At 39.3% G+C, this 18,090-nt stretch overlaps 1 protein-coding gene across 5 annotated transcripts in view; it reads left to right on the top strand.

Moving 5' to 3' along the window:
- LOC139581743 (glycine receptor subunit alphaZ1-like) overlaps positions 1–18,090 on the top strand; it is a 92,857-nt gene that overhangs the window by 16,001 nt on the left and 58,766 nt on the right. Inside the window, exons 2-5 of one of the 5 annotated variants that reach the window (XM_071411833.1) lie at positions 1,883–1,906; positions 2,601–2,725; positions 11,678–11,704; positions 12,267–12,305. In XM_071411833.1, the coding sequence (XP_071267934.1) occupies positions 1,883–1,906; positions 2,601–2,725; positions 11,678–11,704; positions 12,267–12,305 (215 nt within the window). The remainder of the gene's footprint in view (positions 1–1,882; positions 1,907–2,600; positions 2,726–11,677; positions 11,705–12,266; positions 12,306–18,090) is intronic. The other 4 variants (XM_071411834.1, XM_071411836.1, XM_071411837.1 and 1 more) reach the window with 4 other exon arrangements.

Genomic DNA, 18,090 nt, shown 5'->3' with positions numbered 1-18,090 from the left:
CCTGACATGACAAAATATGCCATTTGTTGTTGGGTTAATGATCACAGTTGTATAAAAATAAGCCTTGTCTTTGGTGTTATGATCCCGATCACACACAGATTAGAGTTGTATTTTGCGGTGGTGTTTATTGGAACTTTACTTTACCATCTCAGTTTCAGAAGTCTGCAATCAGACCCGAGGCATCAGTTGGAAGGGCATTTGATTTCCAGAGGCGGGCGCATTATAAATGGTTGTAATAGTAAAGACCATAGGCAGCTCGTGAGTTTCAAGTTTGGGGAAGCTTACAATTTATCATACCATTTCTACTTATCTGCGTGCCAGTTGTGAATATTTATATATGCACATTTTTGTGGAACAGTTTAATTTCAATTCGTTTTTCCCAAATCATTATCACGTGGTTAATCATTGGCTGCTAAAGACATGAGCATAGAACTCAGAGATAGCCCATAGATAGGCCAATGCAGCAGTAGGCCTATAACTTCCATCCTCAGTCATAGGCCTAAAGCCGACAAAATAAAAACAGTAGAAAATATCCTGATGAAAATTCAGGTTATTTCAATCACATTCATCTCTCTTCTCCACCTGTCTGCCTCCCTTTCTATCTGTTTTGACTTGAGCTATTGCTAGTGAAGTTCGACATTTGCTTTAAATTATCACATTGTCGGGCTTGATCCTGTTGCTAACGAACTTGCAAGATTGTATCAACGAGCCTATTTCCTGCCCTCGACGTTTCCTGCGCCAGTGAGTTTGGGATAGGAAGCTGTTTTTTTATGACATTTCCACTGGATATATGGGATCATCAGATCATTATATTTTGCTCTTTCACATCGAGTCTGGTGATTATCGAGGCCAGGAGTGTTGGAAAGATTTTTCAAATACTGAGGAACTATCATTTGCAATGGATGTTTAAAAAACAGACTTTGTGAGTTGTGTGAGGAAAAGGCGAAGAAAAAAATACGTGCTCTACGTGGCAAGTTTAAGACAATCCGAAACAAGACATTGACAAACGGGCACTTGCCTACATAGCATGCATTCTGGAGACGCACCATATTTTCACCACACCTCCCTCCCCTTCTTTCTGTCTCAATATTTTAAATTCTACTCAAGATACATGATCTTCACACATATTTTAGACGCTTGTCACTGACAGCCGCAAATCAATCAGCTAGACCAATTGCCACGTGCACTACCCAAATTACAGGCTTCCCACACTTGTGATTTGAAACAATCCCCAGCAAATTTTTTTAATAGAAGCTAATGATCCTATGTGGCTAAGCCATGCTCCCTGGTGAAGTATTTTGAAATCTTTTATTTAGACAGGAGTAATTATATAATTTTGTCTCAACATCAATTTAATTTAGGGCAATCCGGCATCCTAACAGTGCACTGTGACCCCGCCAACTTTCCTTTCCAATTCGTAAAAGACTGAAACCAGATATCTGAATATAATCCGAGCGAAACAGCGCCGCTCTTTATGTCGCCCATGTATCTGATGCTGTCTGGTCAGAAATAGTATGACATGAAATACTCTTTTAGTACAGACAGCGTCAAATACATTGTCTACACACACTGAGACAGATAGGGGGCGCTGGTTTGCTCGTTCCGATGCTTAAACTGGTATTGATTTGTCTTTCTGACGGCGCGCGTCTCCGTCAAATAAATAATCAGTATTTCAGTATTTTATTTGGAAGGGAAAGGAGGTAAGGTAGGGTGGCCCATAACGCCGGCCCTGGACTGCTTGCATGAGATATTAAAGGGAATGTCACCCTGGTCATTATCTGTCATCCATTTTTATCCACAAGATGGTTCATTCTGGATATGCAGGATATGCAAATTCTCCCCGAAGAAATGGAGAAGTAATTAACATATTTTTTGTTTTCAGCTTTCTTTTTGGAGCTATAAATTGGTATGTTTGTGGTATTTTCAAAAACATTGATTATTTTATTATGCTGTCATCACAGGAAATGGATTGTGAGGTTACAGGTATCTGTGGTTATGTAAACCCTACTTTTATTCTGTGTATGGAATGTTAATATTATTTTGTTGATGATATAAAAAAAGAACATAAAAAAATTCATGTAGATGAGACATTTAGAAAATATCCAATAAACATGCTGTATGTTCTGTGTTTAAATCAAATCAAATGTTATTGGTCACCTACACTTATTTAGCAGATAATATTGCGGGTGTAGCGAAATGCTTGTGTTGTAGGCTACGGTGTGAAGGAGTCAAATAACAACAACTTAATGGATAATCAATATTATTGATTGTTCTCTGAGCATATAACTCATGAAGAGGATACTAGTTCCCCACAAAGTTCCTACATTACATGGAGCTAATCAAACTGCTGTATTCCTTTGGAAGACAAGTAACATAGTTCATACCTCATAATTGAGGCACATTATATAACAAATGGACAAGGGAAGGGAACCAGTAATGGTAGCATCCCTCAACAGAAAATACTTGTTGGATTGGATTACTCTCAGAATGATGCTATATATGACAACAACTCACCATTTTAAATCTCAGTTGTGCACCCATATCTCTCTCTCTCTCGCTCTCTCGCTCTCTTTTTTTCTCTCTCTCTCTTCTGTCTCTAGCTTGGCAGCCTCTAAAGAAGCCGCGGCTCGAAAAGCTGCCTCCCCAATGCCTCCCTCGGAGTTCTTGGACAAACTCATGGGCAAAGTTTCGGGTTACGATGCAAGAATCAGACCTAATTTTAAAGGTAGGAGCAGCCACCAAGACACAGTGGGATAAAACAGGAATGTAGCCAAGCACAAGCAGAAATAACATATTCCAGTCAGGATCGTAAAGAGAGGACAGTGTAGTTAAACTATGAAATCTATATAATATGAATATATATTACACCTTTATTGTACTATTGATTTGGGCTTTAGCAAATAATTCTGATTAAAATGTGTTGGTTCTTTAAATACATTTTTCAAGTGAGGTCATTTTCACACATTAAACACAACACTTATTAACAATTTTTTTCTACACATTTGAACACTTTTTGCACCTTAAACACTTCACACTTTTAAACCTTAAAATATTGAATTAAGCTGTTACGATATTCACAAATCCTCAATATATTTACAGGATGTGGCTACAATGAAATGGAGTCATGTTATTATTTCATTGTTTAAGGCTGGCTACATTCCTGTAAAAAACATCACAACCGTATCAATATCCCGAATGTCTGTTTGGTGGTGTAGGCAGTGTGTTGCTAAACATGTTTCCATAACGTTAAAAGTGACCTTTCCCTATATGGAAGAACCCATAAAGATACATGTCAGAGGTTTCCTTATTGAACTATGGTCAGCAATACAGCTACGTTATGATAACTCAGTCCAAGCTGTGATGTTCAATGGTAGAGCACTGTTATTGTGGAGTGTTTGAAAGAACTCTTCAAAATTTTCAATGGTAGAGCACCGTTATGTTGGAGTGTTTAAAAGAACTCTTCATCATTTTGATGAGAGTTCCTCTATTTTATAATATTTTCTGCTCTAGTATTAATACTACAATTATTATCAGTGCATCCTTATCTGAGGTGGTATAATAATTTACATATTATTTCACCTTATGGTAGTATATATATACCATAAGGTGAAATAATATATATATATATATTCTGGAATATTACCCTCACAATTCCGTAATTGTGGGGGTCTATAATAATAAGACTAAAATATGAATCCAATCTTCTGCATGAGAAACCGCTCTCACAAACAACCCGTTTCCATACCATACACTGAGATTGGTTCTGAAGACATTCGAAGGAATTTGATTCTGATTATCTATCTAACATACATGCTTTGATACTTTGCAAATATTTCACGTTAACTACCTACAATGTGACTACTACTCTGTGTAACATGTAACATGATGTTTTGGCCCATGAATTGCTATGCCTTTTACAGGTATATTACATGTGATTTCCATGAGTATGACATCTCAGTATATGCAGTACTGAATCCAGGAGTGTTTGCTGTGACGAAGCATGAATTATTCAGCCTGCTAGAGTTACAAAATCACATCGACTCATACAGTTTGACTACATAACGTCTTTTCACAATACTCACTTCGCTCACCATGTTCACTGCAACAACAACAACAAAACAAAAAAACAACGCTTTTTCTTTGCTGTATAAACTGTTTTCTGTCCAGAGGCTTTGTATGAATGTATTGAATGTTGTTTTTAAGCCGACGTCTCAATTCACAGTGATAACATCATGACAGATTGTATGATGCGCTGGTCTTGTCTGGCACCTGTAGAGTTCTGCTCTCACCTGAACTTACTATATCACAGTTACTTTGATATATGAAACTAGAGTCTTGTGTCTATTGTGATCCACTGCTGTAATGCCCAGAGAAAGTGCTCACTACAGGATCAGCTCAGCCTCAGTGGGCTTGTCAAGTGCACTAATACAAGAAGCACAATAGCAGTGTTTATGCTAGTGAGTCTAAACAAGGTCGGATATTCAAACTCAAAAATGAAAGCTAACAGGGTTCTAATGTAACATGTCTTTGCATATTAAGGATAAATACATGACTTTACGTAATGTATAATGTTAATTCAATGACTGGTGTGTGGCGAGAGGCCTATTGTCATGGGATGGAACAATGTGAAATAGATTCAGAGGTTAGTCATGGCTGTCAGGTCAACTCTGTATTGTAGTGTGAGTGGTAGACTCACTCATTCAAGCAGTCCTTCTCCCATCCCTGCCAGCCACACACATTAATCCCATTCATGAAATTAACAGGCCGGCAGGTCATTTCTTAATAATGAACGTCTGGTACAAAGACTAAGAAACGTCTTCATCAGAGGTCGGAGAATGATTGTTGTTTATAAGATATACAGTAAACACAGTGCAACTTTAGAACTACTTCTATATTCTATACAATTAGAATGGTAAAGATATCCTTTATACAATTAGAATGGTAAAGATATCCTTTATACAATTAGAATGGTAAAGATATCCTTTATACAATTAGAATGGTAAAGATATCCTTTATACAATTAGAATGGTAAAGATATCCTTTATACAATTAGAATGGTAAAGATATCCTTTATACAATTAGAATGGTAAAGATATCCTTTATACAATTAGAATGGTAAAGATATCCTTTATACAATTAGAATGGTAAAGATATCCTTTATACAATTAGAATGGTAAAGATATCCTTTATACAATTAGAATGGTAAAGATATCCTTTATACAATTAGAATGGTAAAGATATCCTTTATACAATTAGAATGGTAAAGATATCCTTTATACAATTAGAATGGTAAAGATATCCTTTATATAATTAGAACTTCAAAAATATTGTTTATAGAATTGTAGAACTGCAAAGGCATTCTTTAGAACATTAGAATGTTAGAACGTTAGAAGGCATTCTTTGGAACATTAGAACGTTAGAAGGCATTCTTTAGAACAATAGAACGTTAGAACTGCTTAGGGTCCTTTAGAATATTAGAACGCTACTATTGCTAAGGAATTCTTTAGAACATTAGAATGTTAGAACTGCTAAGGCATTCTTTAGAACATTAGAACGTTGAGAAGGCATTCTTTGGAACATTAGAAGGTTAGAACATTAGAAGGCGTTCTTTGAAACATTAGAATGTTAGAACGTTAGAAGGCATTCTTTAGAACATTAGAACGTTAGAAGGCATTCTTTAGAACATTACAATGTTAGAACTGCTAAGGCATTCTTTAGAACATTAGAACGTTAGAAGCCATTCTTTAGAACATTAGAATGTTAGAACGTTAGAAGGCATTCTTTAGAACATTAGAATGTTAGAACGTTAGAAGGCATTCTTTAGAACAATAATACGTTAAAAAAATAAAACTGCTAAGGGTCCTTTAGAATATTAGAACGCTAGAACTGCTAAGGCATTCTTTAGAACATTAGAATGTTAGAACGTTAGAAGGCATTCTTTAGAACATTAGAATGTTAGAAAGTTAGAAGGCATTCTTTAGAACATTAGAATGTTAGAACGTTAGAAGGCATTCTTTAGAACATTAGAATGTTAGAAAGTTAGAAGGCATTCTTTAGAACATTAGAATGTTAGAAAGTTAGAAGGCATTCTTTAGAACATTAGAATGTTAGAACGTTAGAAGGCATTCTTCAGAACATTAGAATGTTAGAACGTTAGAAGGCATTCCTCAGAACATTAGAATGTTAGAATGTTAGAAGGCATCCTTTACAACATTAGAATGTTAGAACGTTAGAAGACATTCTTCAGAACATTAAAATGTTAGAACGTTAGAAGGCATTCTTTAGAACATTAGAATGTTAGAACGTTAGAAGACATTCTTCAGAACATTAAAATGTTAGAACGTTAGAAGGCATTCTTTAGAACATTAGAACGTTAAAAGGCATTATTTAGAACATTAGAATGTTAGAACTGCGAAGGCATTCTTTAGAACATTAGAATGTTAGAACGTTAGAAGGCATTCTTTAGAACATTAGAATGTTATAAGGCATTCTTTAGAACATTAGAATGTTTGAACGTTAGAAGGAATTCTTTAGAACATTAGGATGTTAGAACGTTAGAATACATTCTTTAGAACATTAGAATGTTAGAACGTTAGAAGGCATTCTTTAGAACAATAGAACGTTAGTTCTGCTAAGGCATCCTTTAGAATATTAGAACGCTAGAACTGCTAAGGCATTCTTTAGAACATTAGAATGTTAGAACGTTAGAAGGCATTCTTTAGAACATTAGAACGTTAGAAGGCATTCGTTAGAACATTAGAATGTTAGAACTGCTAAGGCATTCGTTAGAACATTAGAATGTTAGAACGTTAGAAGGCATTCTTTAGAACATTAGAATGTTAGAACGTTAGAAGGCATTCTTTAGAACATTAGAATGTTAGAACTGCTAAGGCATTCTTTAGAATGTTAGAACGTTAGAAGGCATTCTTTAGAACATTAGAATGTTAGAAAGTTAGAAGGCATTCTTTAGAACATTAGAATGTTAGAAAGTTAGAAGGCATTCTTTAGAACATTAGAATGTTAGAACGTTAGAAGGCATTCTTTAGAACATTATAATGTTAGATGGCATTCTTTAGAACATTAGAATGTTTGAACTGCTGAGCCATTCATTAGAACATTAGAATGTTAGAACGTTAGAAGCCATTTTTAGAACATTAGAATGTTAGAACGTTAGAAGGCATTCTTTAGAACATTAGAACGATAGAACTGCTAAGGCATTCTTTAGAACATTGGAATGTTAGAACATTAGAAGACATTCTTTAGAACATTAGAATGTTAGAACGTTAAAAGGCATTCTTTAGAACATTAGAACGTTTGAACTGCTGAGGCATTCTTTAGATCATTAGAATGTTAGAACGTTAGAAGACATTCTTTAGAACATTAGAACATTAGAACTGCTAAGGCATTCTCTGTAGGTCTAACAAAGGAGCACACCTCCTCAATCTACCACCATCTCTGCTAATGTGGTGTCACAGCAACAGTGAAAAACAGGGAGAGAATAGCAGAGAATTGCCTGAAGCTTCGGATGTGCCGGCATGAGAGGAAATTACACTGATCATGACTGGGACTCACTGTGGGGAAGCCTTCTAATTGATTTAGCAGGTTCTCTATTGGAATGGGGAAAAAGGAAATATCCTTCTGACACATTTGGGATCTCCCATACATGGTCTACGAGTTTCTTTTAAACATTTAATGAATTCCACTTTAACGTTCATTCTCCAGCAACGACGATGAAGGTTAAGGTAGTCTTGACTGATTATTTACCCTGCTAGCTTCCCCCTCGCACCTCTGATGAGCTATAGGCAGGGTGACAGGTGTAATCTAGGGCTCCACTCTGCCTGCACTGCAGTGATGAACAGTGGTGGGGGGTACAGCTGTGACTCCAGTCTCCTCTTCAACCTTGTCCCTCCTCATCAGTCACAGTGAGGAGCAGCTTGGCCGACAACCATGAGGCTGTGCAGATTCCACCAAAATACACATCACCACCCCACCCTGTCAGTCAGTCATCACCCCACCCTGGGTTGTTGCTGCTGCTTCTGATGCCTGTCAGACAGTCAGTCAGACAGCCAGTCAGACAGTTAGTCACACAGTCAGTCAGTCAACCAGTCAGCCAGCCAGACAGACAGACAGCCAGACAGCCAGTCAGACAGTCAGCCAGACAGCCAGTCAGACAGCCAGTCAGTCAGACAGTTAGTCACACAGTCAGACAGCCAGTCAGTCAGACAGCCAGTCAGTCAACCAGTCAGCCAGACAGACAGACAGACAGCCAGACAGCCAGTCAGACAGTCAGCCAGACAGCCAGTCAGACAGTCAGCCAGACAGCCAGTCAGACAGTCAGCCAGTCAGTCAGTCAGTCAGTCAGTCACTTAGTCCTCTCTGCTCTCTCCTCTTACTCTCACTTCCCTTTTAAAGCCTGCCATACCACATCACAGTGATGATCAGTGTAACCAAACGCTTTCACAATGAACTAGCTGTGTTACTTTGCTTCTGAATTAGTTTTGCGAGACAAGTGAACATCTGTAAATATACAGTCCTTGCTGCCGTATATTTACTGTTTCTGGCTTCTGTCTTATTTTTCCCTACGCATGGATGTGTCTTTCACCTGTTATGTATCTCTCTCTCTCTCTCTCTCTCTCTCTCTCTCTCTCTCTCTCTCTCTCTCTCTCTCTCTCTCTCTCTCTCTCTCTCTCTCTCTCTCCCTCTCCCTCTCCCTCTCTCTCTCTCTCTCTCTCTCTCTCTCTCTCTCTCTCTCTCTCTCTCTCTCTCTCTCCCTCTCCCTCTCTCTCCCTCTCTCTCTCTCTCTCTCTCTCTCTCTCTCTCCCTCTCCCCCTCTCCCTCTCTCTCTCTTTCTCTGTTCTACCTCTTCTTCTTCTCCTTTTCTTTTTGTTTCAACCTACCTGACTGGGGAGATGAAATATTATAAGCTGGTGGAGCTTGACGTTCATTTGGTGTTATCAGCACTTGTTTAATGGGTAGCTAATAGGATTAATGGAATACCCTAATGAGAGCGGGGGGAGGGCGCAGTGTTCAGATGCTGCTGTGTTCATATACACATGGCAACAGGGAACCAACTGGACTGATCTGCTGACTACTTCAGGAACATTAAAGGAATGGGGTTCAGTAAAGACACACACACACACACACACACACACACACACACACACACACACACACACACACACACACACACACACACACACACACACACACACACACACACACACACACACACACACACACACACACACACACACACCAATCACTAACTACATTACTTTTTGACATTGAAACTTCAGTCTGCCTTCTTAAAAACAATTTAATTATTTTTGTTAATCTACTATGTTTGATGAATGAGGATACATTCAGCTACTCCGGATGCTCGACTCTTGGATCTAGACATTTGGACTGACGTACCATCTTGACCTGGGAGTAGATGTTTGATATCATTTCAGGACTGAATCTCCCTGAGTTATAACATAAGTATTGATCATGTTTCAAAGTCTAGGGAGAGGCAAAATCGCAAGGACACAGCAGACTGTTGAATGGATGATGTAGCAGTCAGCCCACTGTTGGAGGATAGGACAGGATAGGATAGGACAGGATAAGACAGGATAGGACAGGATAAGACAGGACGGGATAGGACAGGACAGGATAGGATAGGACAGGATAGGACAGGACAGGATAGGACAGGATAGGATAGGACAGGATAAGACAGGACAGGATAAGACAGGGCAGGATAAGACAGGATAAGACAGGACAGGATAAGACAGGACAGGATAGGACAGGACAGGATAGGACAGGATAGGATAGGACAGGATAGGACAGGATAGGATAGGATAGGATAGGATAGGATAGGACAGGACACCATTCACACCAAGATGGTTGTAGTATCCAACCATCCGTTACTGTAATACTTAGTACAAATCTGTTCCTAGTATACATCTACTGTACATGTAAACATAGGAGAAAGACCTTTTAAAATAAATAAACAGTTGCCTTATTCTATTTATTTGAATGAGATAATATCAAGGCCATGTATTTATTAAAACCCTATTATTGGGAGTTTGCCCTTGATGTTGTTATTCAGCATGATATCAAACATTAACACTCTTTAATTGAATGAATGGCATGTGAGAATGATTGGATTGTTGAATCGGATGCTGCATCTCTCTATCTGATCACTGAAGCTTCTCTAATATTACTGCGAGGAGAAGAGGAGAGAAGATGGTGTCATGAAGGCTACTGTCACTTCCTGTCATTTGGGTCATTTAATTTCTGATACTGGGAAGTGGGAAAACGGTGACCACACTTGAGTGTGACATTAAAGTCTACATATAATTGTTTACTCTGACAATATAATTCAAGCCCCCCCCCCCCCCCCCAGCGACTGTTTTTATTTTTCATGCTAGACGGTTTTAACTGTCGCCTTTCGGAGATTTGTCCTTTTGTGAAACGGTACGTGAGTGAGACGCTACCAGGCCCAGATGGATTCTATAAATGTGATTGTACATTCTTATAGCTGATTTTTCACTCTTTCTTGAATGTTACACAAAGCTGTTTATTTGCTGTACCTCTTTGTAATATATGGAGGATTGATTTTACACACTGCTAGTTATTTGCCAGTATGAGATTGCAAGCTTTGAACAAAAGAAAACAGTCAAAGCTCTGGTTTAATGTTTGGATCAGGTTTTCAGATCTCAAATAGAGGATAAGCTCAGGCTTAGGTTGACACAGAGGGATTGTCTTGCATGCAGAGTGTAAAAACAAGAGGAAAAATAATCCTCACTAGATCCAGCCAGATTATAGAGTTTGAATCACCTGTCTACAACAGTTCATGGTCATGCAGAATACTTTCCATCTATCTTAAAAGAACGATTTCCTTTTCTCCTGACGTTGATAGATTACAATATCCCCACAAAGACTTGAGCTCTGTGTAGTCGCCATCTCTCATCAATGACACTTGCCAGGTATAGGAAAGTAGGCAGGCTGCATGCCGCCTGGTTTACAAATTCAATGCGCCTCCGGAGCAAAAATAGGACATTTATTAACACACAATCTCTGTTGAGAAAATACATTTACTATGTGCCTAAGAATAATAGTTCATCTGTGTCGACAGGAGATAGTAATTAGGAACGGACCGGCAGTATTTCAAATGTCGTCTGAGAGAGGAGCAACCTTTCTGTTGAACTAATTAAGATCTTCTGAATTTTGGCAGAAAGTTATGGAAATGTGCTGTATGTTTGTGCTAATGTATGTGTTATGTACAGTACCTTATCATTAACAGCCTTTGGATGTAAAAGGTGAGATTGAACAGGTTGAAATATTAAGGTTATTATCAGGTATTTGGTGTTATCTTTTGCATGCCTTATTTATTTTACACACTTACCAAATAAGTGCAATCAATAATGGGACTAATTCTTCTATCTTTAATTGTAATTAACTGGTTTGTTGTGCTGGATTGGTGAAGCGCCAACCAGGTTTGAAATGATGCATGGCCAACTTCAGTCATGGCAATTCATAAAAAAGGTAATTTCTGTAACGACTGGAAAAAGCCCAGGTACTGTAAAACAATGAATTGCTCACGTCTGAGTGTGAGCCTTTGTGTTTTATATCTCTTCGTCCACTAAGTACACTTCCTGTTCCTGTTCTCTTGTGTTGCACCAATTTTGCTGCTCAGTTGCAGGGGTCCCCCCGAGTGGAAGAGGTAAAAATATAATTTTTTTAGATGAACAAAATCTAAAAAAATAAGATTTTTATATCCCATTTATTAGAAAATTAGTTTGAATCACTTACCAGTTGCTTGATAAGAAAATGTAAGCATTTAAGCATTTAAAGCCAAATGATGCAAGCAGATCTAAGCGAAGCCAGTTTGACATGTAGTCTATGCATCTTTCCTTTGTCTGATGTTTTTCATCTTAGTGCATTTTGCTAACCTCACCTTCTGCCTCCCGTGAAGAACTATGCCTTGCACCCCTCCTCTACCCCTCCTCTCATCTCTGCATCGCCTCCTCTCCTGCCCGACCCGCTATGACGTTCTCCAACACAAACTCGTGCATCCCTCCTTCCTGCTATTGCCTTCAGTAATTTGGCCACCACAATATTTCCTTCCTTTCCCTGCCGCACACTTACCTGTATAAGTTCTGAAGTGTTGGCAAGTTGTGATACTAGATGTGTTTTTAATTGTTGTTTTCCGCTTTGAGAAAAACAATGTGAGTACTTGCTGTTAGAGTATGTTGTGTTTTAATCATGATCTTTTTTTTTATTAGACCCACAAGGCCCCAAAACAGAAGCTTCTCACAAGAAAGGTACTTTATTTTTATTCATCACTGAATAAAGTATGCAAGTCACTCTCTCTCTCAACGCCACTCAGGCAATCTTCATGTTTATAGCCATTAAAACACTTTTTTTTTTAAAGAAACTAAGCACATTTAAGGTGTAATCTTAAAGGGGATACATGTGTTTCCTGTTAATGCATAATGTTGTGAGGGGTATCAGTCTGCTGATAGTATATCGTCAGATTTGTCTTGAAAGAGATTTTTGTCGAACAGCTGGCAATTAAGAACTTGGCTCAAAAGATTAGTCCAATGTCAGCAATATTTCAAACTGTTTTGTTTGTACTTTATGCCGACGTGGTCTCTTCTGTCTTTTTGCTAATTGTTGTTCTGGATGCGAAAGTGTGCATATAACTTTGAAAGATGCACCGAAAAATGTTACTTTGGGTAAAAACAGGCTTTTTACAGTTCGTAAGCTTTGCTGTCAAAGTTTTATGATACATCACAGGAGGTTGGTGGCACCTTAATTAGGGAGGGCGGGCTCGTGGTAATGGCTGGAGCGGAATCAGTGGAATGGTATCAAATACATCAAACGCATGGTTTCCATGGTTTCCATGTGTTTGATGCCGTTCCATTTGTTCTGTTCCAGACATTATTATGAGCCGTCCTCCCCTCAGCAGCCTCCACTGTGATACGTGTTTATTATATTCTGATGTAGAGATATTATCCTGTTGGGATGATTATAATGTAGAGAGGAGTGGAGATATTATCCTGTTGGGATGATTATAATGTAGAGAGGAGTGGAGATATTATCCTGTTGGGATGATTATAATGTAGAGAGGAGTGGAGATATTATCCTGTTGGGATGATTATAATGTAGAGAGGAGTGGAGATATTATCCTGTTGGGATGATTATAATGTAGAGAGGAGTGGAGATATTATCCTGTTGGGATGATTATAATGTAGAGAGGAGTGGAGATATTATCCTGTTGGGATGATTATAATGTAGAGAGGAGTGGAGATATTATCCTGTTGGGATGATTATAATGTAGAGAGGAGTGGAGATATTATCCTGTTGGGATGATTATAATGTAGAGAGGAGTGGACATATTATCCTGTTGGGATGATTATAATGTAGAGAGGAGTGGACATATTATCCTGTTGGGATGATTATATATAAGGGATAGCTGGTGCTACAGATCACTCCATTCATTTAAAGACTAAAATACCTCAATGGCTACTTGACCTCTTTTCCTCCTAACAAGAGATGACCTGCTATACATGCCAGGGATTATGAATTACCTGTCCGCCTTTTGGCTGAAACATGGCATCTGTATTGTAATTAGAATGAATTATAAAGGTTGTTGCTGGGGGGTTGAAAAGGAACAATCATGGAACGCATTCATTTCCTTTTTTAAAAATTGAAATTAATCTCTCTACATATTTAACAACAACTGTGTTTAACTGTGTTTAAACATAATCATATTTGTTTTACAACTTGCCAAATGAGATGATTGTATGAATATGGGAAAATTGTAAAAGGGATGTATTCATTATTCATTCTTTTAAATATGCAATATGGACAGCATTACTGGAGGCTGAATGACTTTGATCAACAAAATGTGTGTGTGTGTGTGTGTGTGTGTGTGTGTGTGTGTGTGAGTGTGTGAGTGTGTGAGTGTGTGAGTGCGTGCGTGCGTGCGTGCGTGCGTGCGTGCGTGCGGTGCGTGCGTGCGTGTGTGAGTGCGTGCGTGCGTGTGTGTGTGAGAGATTATATTATAGTCAGTGCCGTACTTAAAGCAGTATTTAACAGAGCGGATGACCCGGTCCAGATTTCAGCCATTCATTTCAGCTGATCTCCTCTCCTCTCCTGCTATAGACACCAACTAAGGAAAATGTGATTTTATCCATACCTAGCTATGGATTTAATATACTGTTTACACATTTCTAAATTCTATACTTGAATTTGAACATATTGTCTTGTCACGATTGCAATCAACACACTTTAATATATATATTGGTTAAAACCAAACCCGCTCTAGTGTTTGCTAAGCCTAAATAAAGTCTTATCACCTTACTTGTAATTTACAGATTCAAATTGAGCTGCCCTGTTTCACCAAATCACATAAAAGTAAATTTTTTGAATTTCTTTCCTTCTCAATGCGTTTGAGCCAATCAGTTGTGTTGTGACAAGGTAGGGGTGGTATACAGAAGATAGCCCTATTTGGTACAAGACCAAGTCCAAGAACAGCTCAAATAATCAAAGAGAAACGATAGTCCATTATTACTTTAAGACATGAAGGTCATTCAACTTTGGTATTTTCTTCAAGTGCAGTCGCAAAAACCATCAAGCGCAATGATGAAACTGGCTCTCATGAGGGCCATCATAGGAAAGGAAGACCCAGAGTTACCTCTGCTGCAGAGTTACCAGCCTCAAAAATTGCAGCCCAAATAAATGCTTCACAGAGTTCAAGTAACAGAAACGTCTCAACATCAACTGTTCAAAGGAAACTGCGTGAATCAGGCCTTCATGGTCGAATTGCTGCAAAGAAACCACTTCTAAAGGACACCAATAAGAAGAAGAGACTTTCTTGGGCCAAGACTGATGAGTCCAAATTTGAGATTTTTGGTTCCAACTGCCATGTCTTTGTGCGACGCAAAGTAGGTGAACGGATGCTCTCCACGTGTGTGGGTCCCACCGTGAAGCATGGAGGAGGAGGTGTGATGGTGTGGGGGTGCTTTGCTGGTGACAATGTCGGTGATTTATTTACAATTCAAGGCACACTTCAGCATGGCTAACATAGCATTCTGCAGTGATACACCATCCCATCTGGTTTGGGCTTAGTGGGACTATCATTTGTTTTTCATCAGGACAATCACTCAACACACCTCCAGGCTGTGTAAGGGCTATTTGACCAAGAAGGAGAGTGATGGAGTGCTGCATCAGATGACCTGGCCTCCACAATCACCTGACCTCAACCCAATTGAGATGGTTTGGGATGAGTTGGACCGCAGAGTGAAGGAAAAGCAGCCACCAAGTTCTAAGCATATATGGGAACTCCTTCAAGGCTGTTGGAAAAGCATTCCAAGTGAAGCTGGTTGAGAGAATGCCAAGAGTGGTTGGCTACTTTGAAGAATCTCTAATATAAAATATATTTTGATTTGTTTAACACTTTTTTGTTTACTACATTACTACATGTGTAATTTGATGTCTTAACTATTATTTTACAATCTATAGAAGAAAAAAATAAATATATATATATATACAGTATATATAAACCCTTGAATGAGTAGGTGTGTCCAAACTTTTGACCGGTACTGTATGTGAAATTAATTGAGATATTTGAAATAGTATTTGAACCCAGGCTGGTAGGTATAGCCTACAGTTAATTGCTGCTGTTTGACATGGAAATGATTAGAAATAGAAAACAGATTGATACAGTTGGTCCCTGTCTGGTTAGTATGTGACGTCACCAGTATTAAAATCCATTATTTTGTCTTTTTTTTATTAATTTTTTTACTTTTATTTAACTATACAGGTCAGTTAAGAACAAATTCTTATTTACAATGACGGCCTACTCCGGCCAAACCCGGACAACGCTAGGCCAATTGTGCACCGCCCTATGGGACTCCCAATCACGGCCGGATGTGATGCAGCCTGGATTCAAACCAGGGACTGTAGTGACGCCTCTTGCACCGAGATGCAGTGCCTTTAGACCGCTGTGCCACTCGGGAGCCCCTAACCAGTTCAATATCACCAATCCACTAGTCTACTATCAGCTGGAATGATTGACCGACCACAGCTTCATTTGATTTGCCCTCTCAACAGAGTGCCTCCTGTACTCAGTCGATTGCTTCAGCTGATGACTGATACAGCGGTGCTCAGTATCATGGTACCCCTAACCTCCCCCCACGCTCTTGTTTTCACTCTCAAGATGATTAAAACACTAAGCAAAGAGCGAACATCACAACGGCTGCTAAAATCATTGACTGATCCATTTTATTCCTTCCGTCACACTCCCTACCAGCTCCATGCGGTACACCTCTCTCTTGGCATGCATTCCAAATGGCACCCTATTCCCTATATAGTGTCACTACTTCTGACCAGAGTCCTATGAGCCTTTTGATGGGTCAAAAGTAGTGCACTATATAGGGAATAGGGTGCCATTTGGAATGTAGCCCATCCCTCTCTCTCTCTCTCTCTCTCTCTCTCTCTCTCTCTCTCTCTCTCTCTCTCTCTCTCTCTCTCTCTCTCTCTCTCTCTCTCTCTCTCTCTCTCTCTCACACTCTCTCGCTCTCTCTCTTTGTCTATCTCTCTCCATCTCTCCATCTCTCTCTCTCTCTCTCTCTCTCTCTCTCTCTCTCTCTCTCTCTCTCTCTCTCTCTCTCTCTCTCTCTCTCTCTCTCTCTCTCTCTCTCTGTTCTTCTCTCTCTCTCTCCGTTCTTCTCTCTCTTTCTCTTTCTCACTCTCTCTCTCTCTTTGTCTCTCTATACCTGTCCGTCTCTTTTTTCTCTCTCTCTCTGTCTCTCTGTAATCCACTGGAATAATGCCCTCGTCAACTGTTCTGCGTTCGGTATCCCGAGCCACGGCCCAGATATTGATTAATGTCTTTCTCTAGTCACACTCCTCTAAGGCTGTCATGTTCTCCCATCTGTCACAGCTAACCCAGGGCCCAGGAAAAGGCTCATTTAGTCGCCTGTCATTACTTATAGACATGTGACATAGCAAACTCAGAGTAGCTAGGCTCTTAGCTGGCCGTCAGATCGCGCCATCGAGAGCTTTCAGCGACACTGACAAATGGCTTCCTATTCCCTGTGTAGTGCACTGCTTTTGACCAGGGTCCATAGGAGTGAGGTTAAACGCGGAAGACACAGTTCAGTTGAATGCATTCAGTTGTACAATTGACTAGCAATCCCCCCTTATCCCTTTCCCCTTTCACATAGGGCTCTCGTAGGGCTCTCGTAGGGCTCTCATAGGGCTCTCGTCAAAAGTATGCCCTGTCCTTTATATAGTGCTCTACAATAGGGTGCCATTTTAGATGCAGCTTCAGGGCCTACATCGATCCCGCTAGTTAGCTGCCCACTGACTTTGAATACATTTCACTTAAATAATGAGACATTGAGAGGAACCCTGCTGTCATGGAACCTGTCAAGGATGTCCTATAATGACATTTACTTTCTCATAAAAGCCTCCTCCTGAATGCCAGCCAGCTCAGAAAAAGTTTATCCTCATAAGTGCACGCTGTTAAAGCAGTGAATGTGATGCAGGGTGAGAATGTATAGGGGAAGATTGGAAGTTGGAACAACCATTTGTCATGTTGCATAGTCCAATTAAAATGTGACAGAAATATCATTTTTTACTGCATATAGCTGTTGTTTGTTACGTTACAGTCTTATTCTAAAATGGATTAAATATAAAAATGTCCTCGTCAATCTACACACAATACCCCATAATGACATCACAATACCCCATAATGACATCACAATACCCCATAATGACAAAGCAACATTTACTTGTTTTTTAAAAACGGAAATATATCACATTTACATAAGTATTCAGAACCTTTACTCAGTACTTTGTTGAAGTACCTTTGGCAGCGATTACAGACTCGAGTCTTCTTGGGTATGACGCTACAAGCTTGGCACACCTGTATTTGAGCAGTTTATCCCATTATTCTCTGCAGAACCTCTTGGGTTCTGTCAGGTAGGATGGGGAGCTGCACAGCTATTTTCAGGTCTCTTTAAAGATGTGTGATCGGGTTGAAGTCCGGGCTCTGGCTGGGCCACTCAAGGACATTCAGAGACTTGTCCCGAAGCC

The sequence above is a fragment of the Salvelinus alpinus genome, chromosome 7 (genome assembly GCF_045679555.1).
Source record: "Salvelinus alpinus chromosome 7, SLU_Salpinus.1, whole genome shotgun sequence".
NCBI lineage: Eukaryota > Metazoa > Chordata > Actinopteri > Salmoniformes > Salmonidae > Salvelinus > Salvelinus alpinus.
The sequence above is the reverse complement of the archived record's forward strand: the minus strand, read 5'-3'. Positions and strand labels throughout refer to the sequence as shown.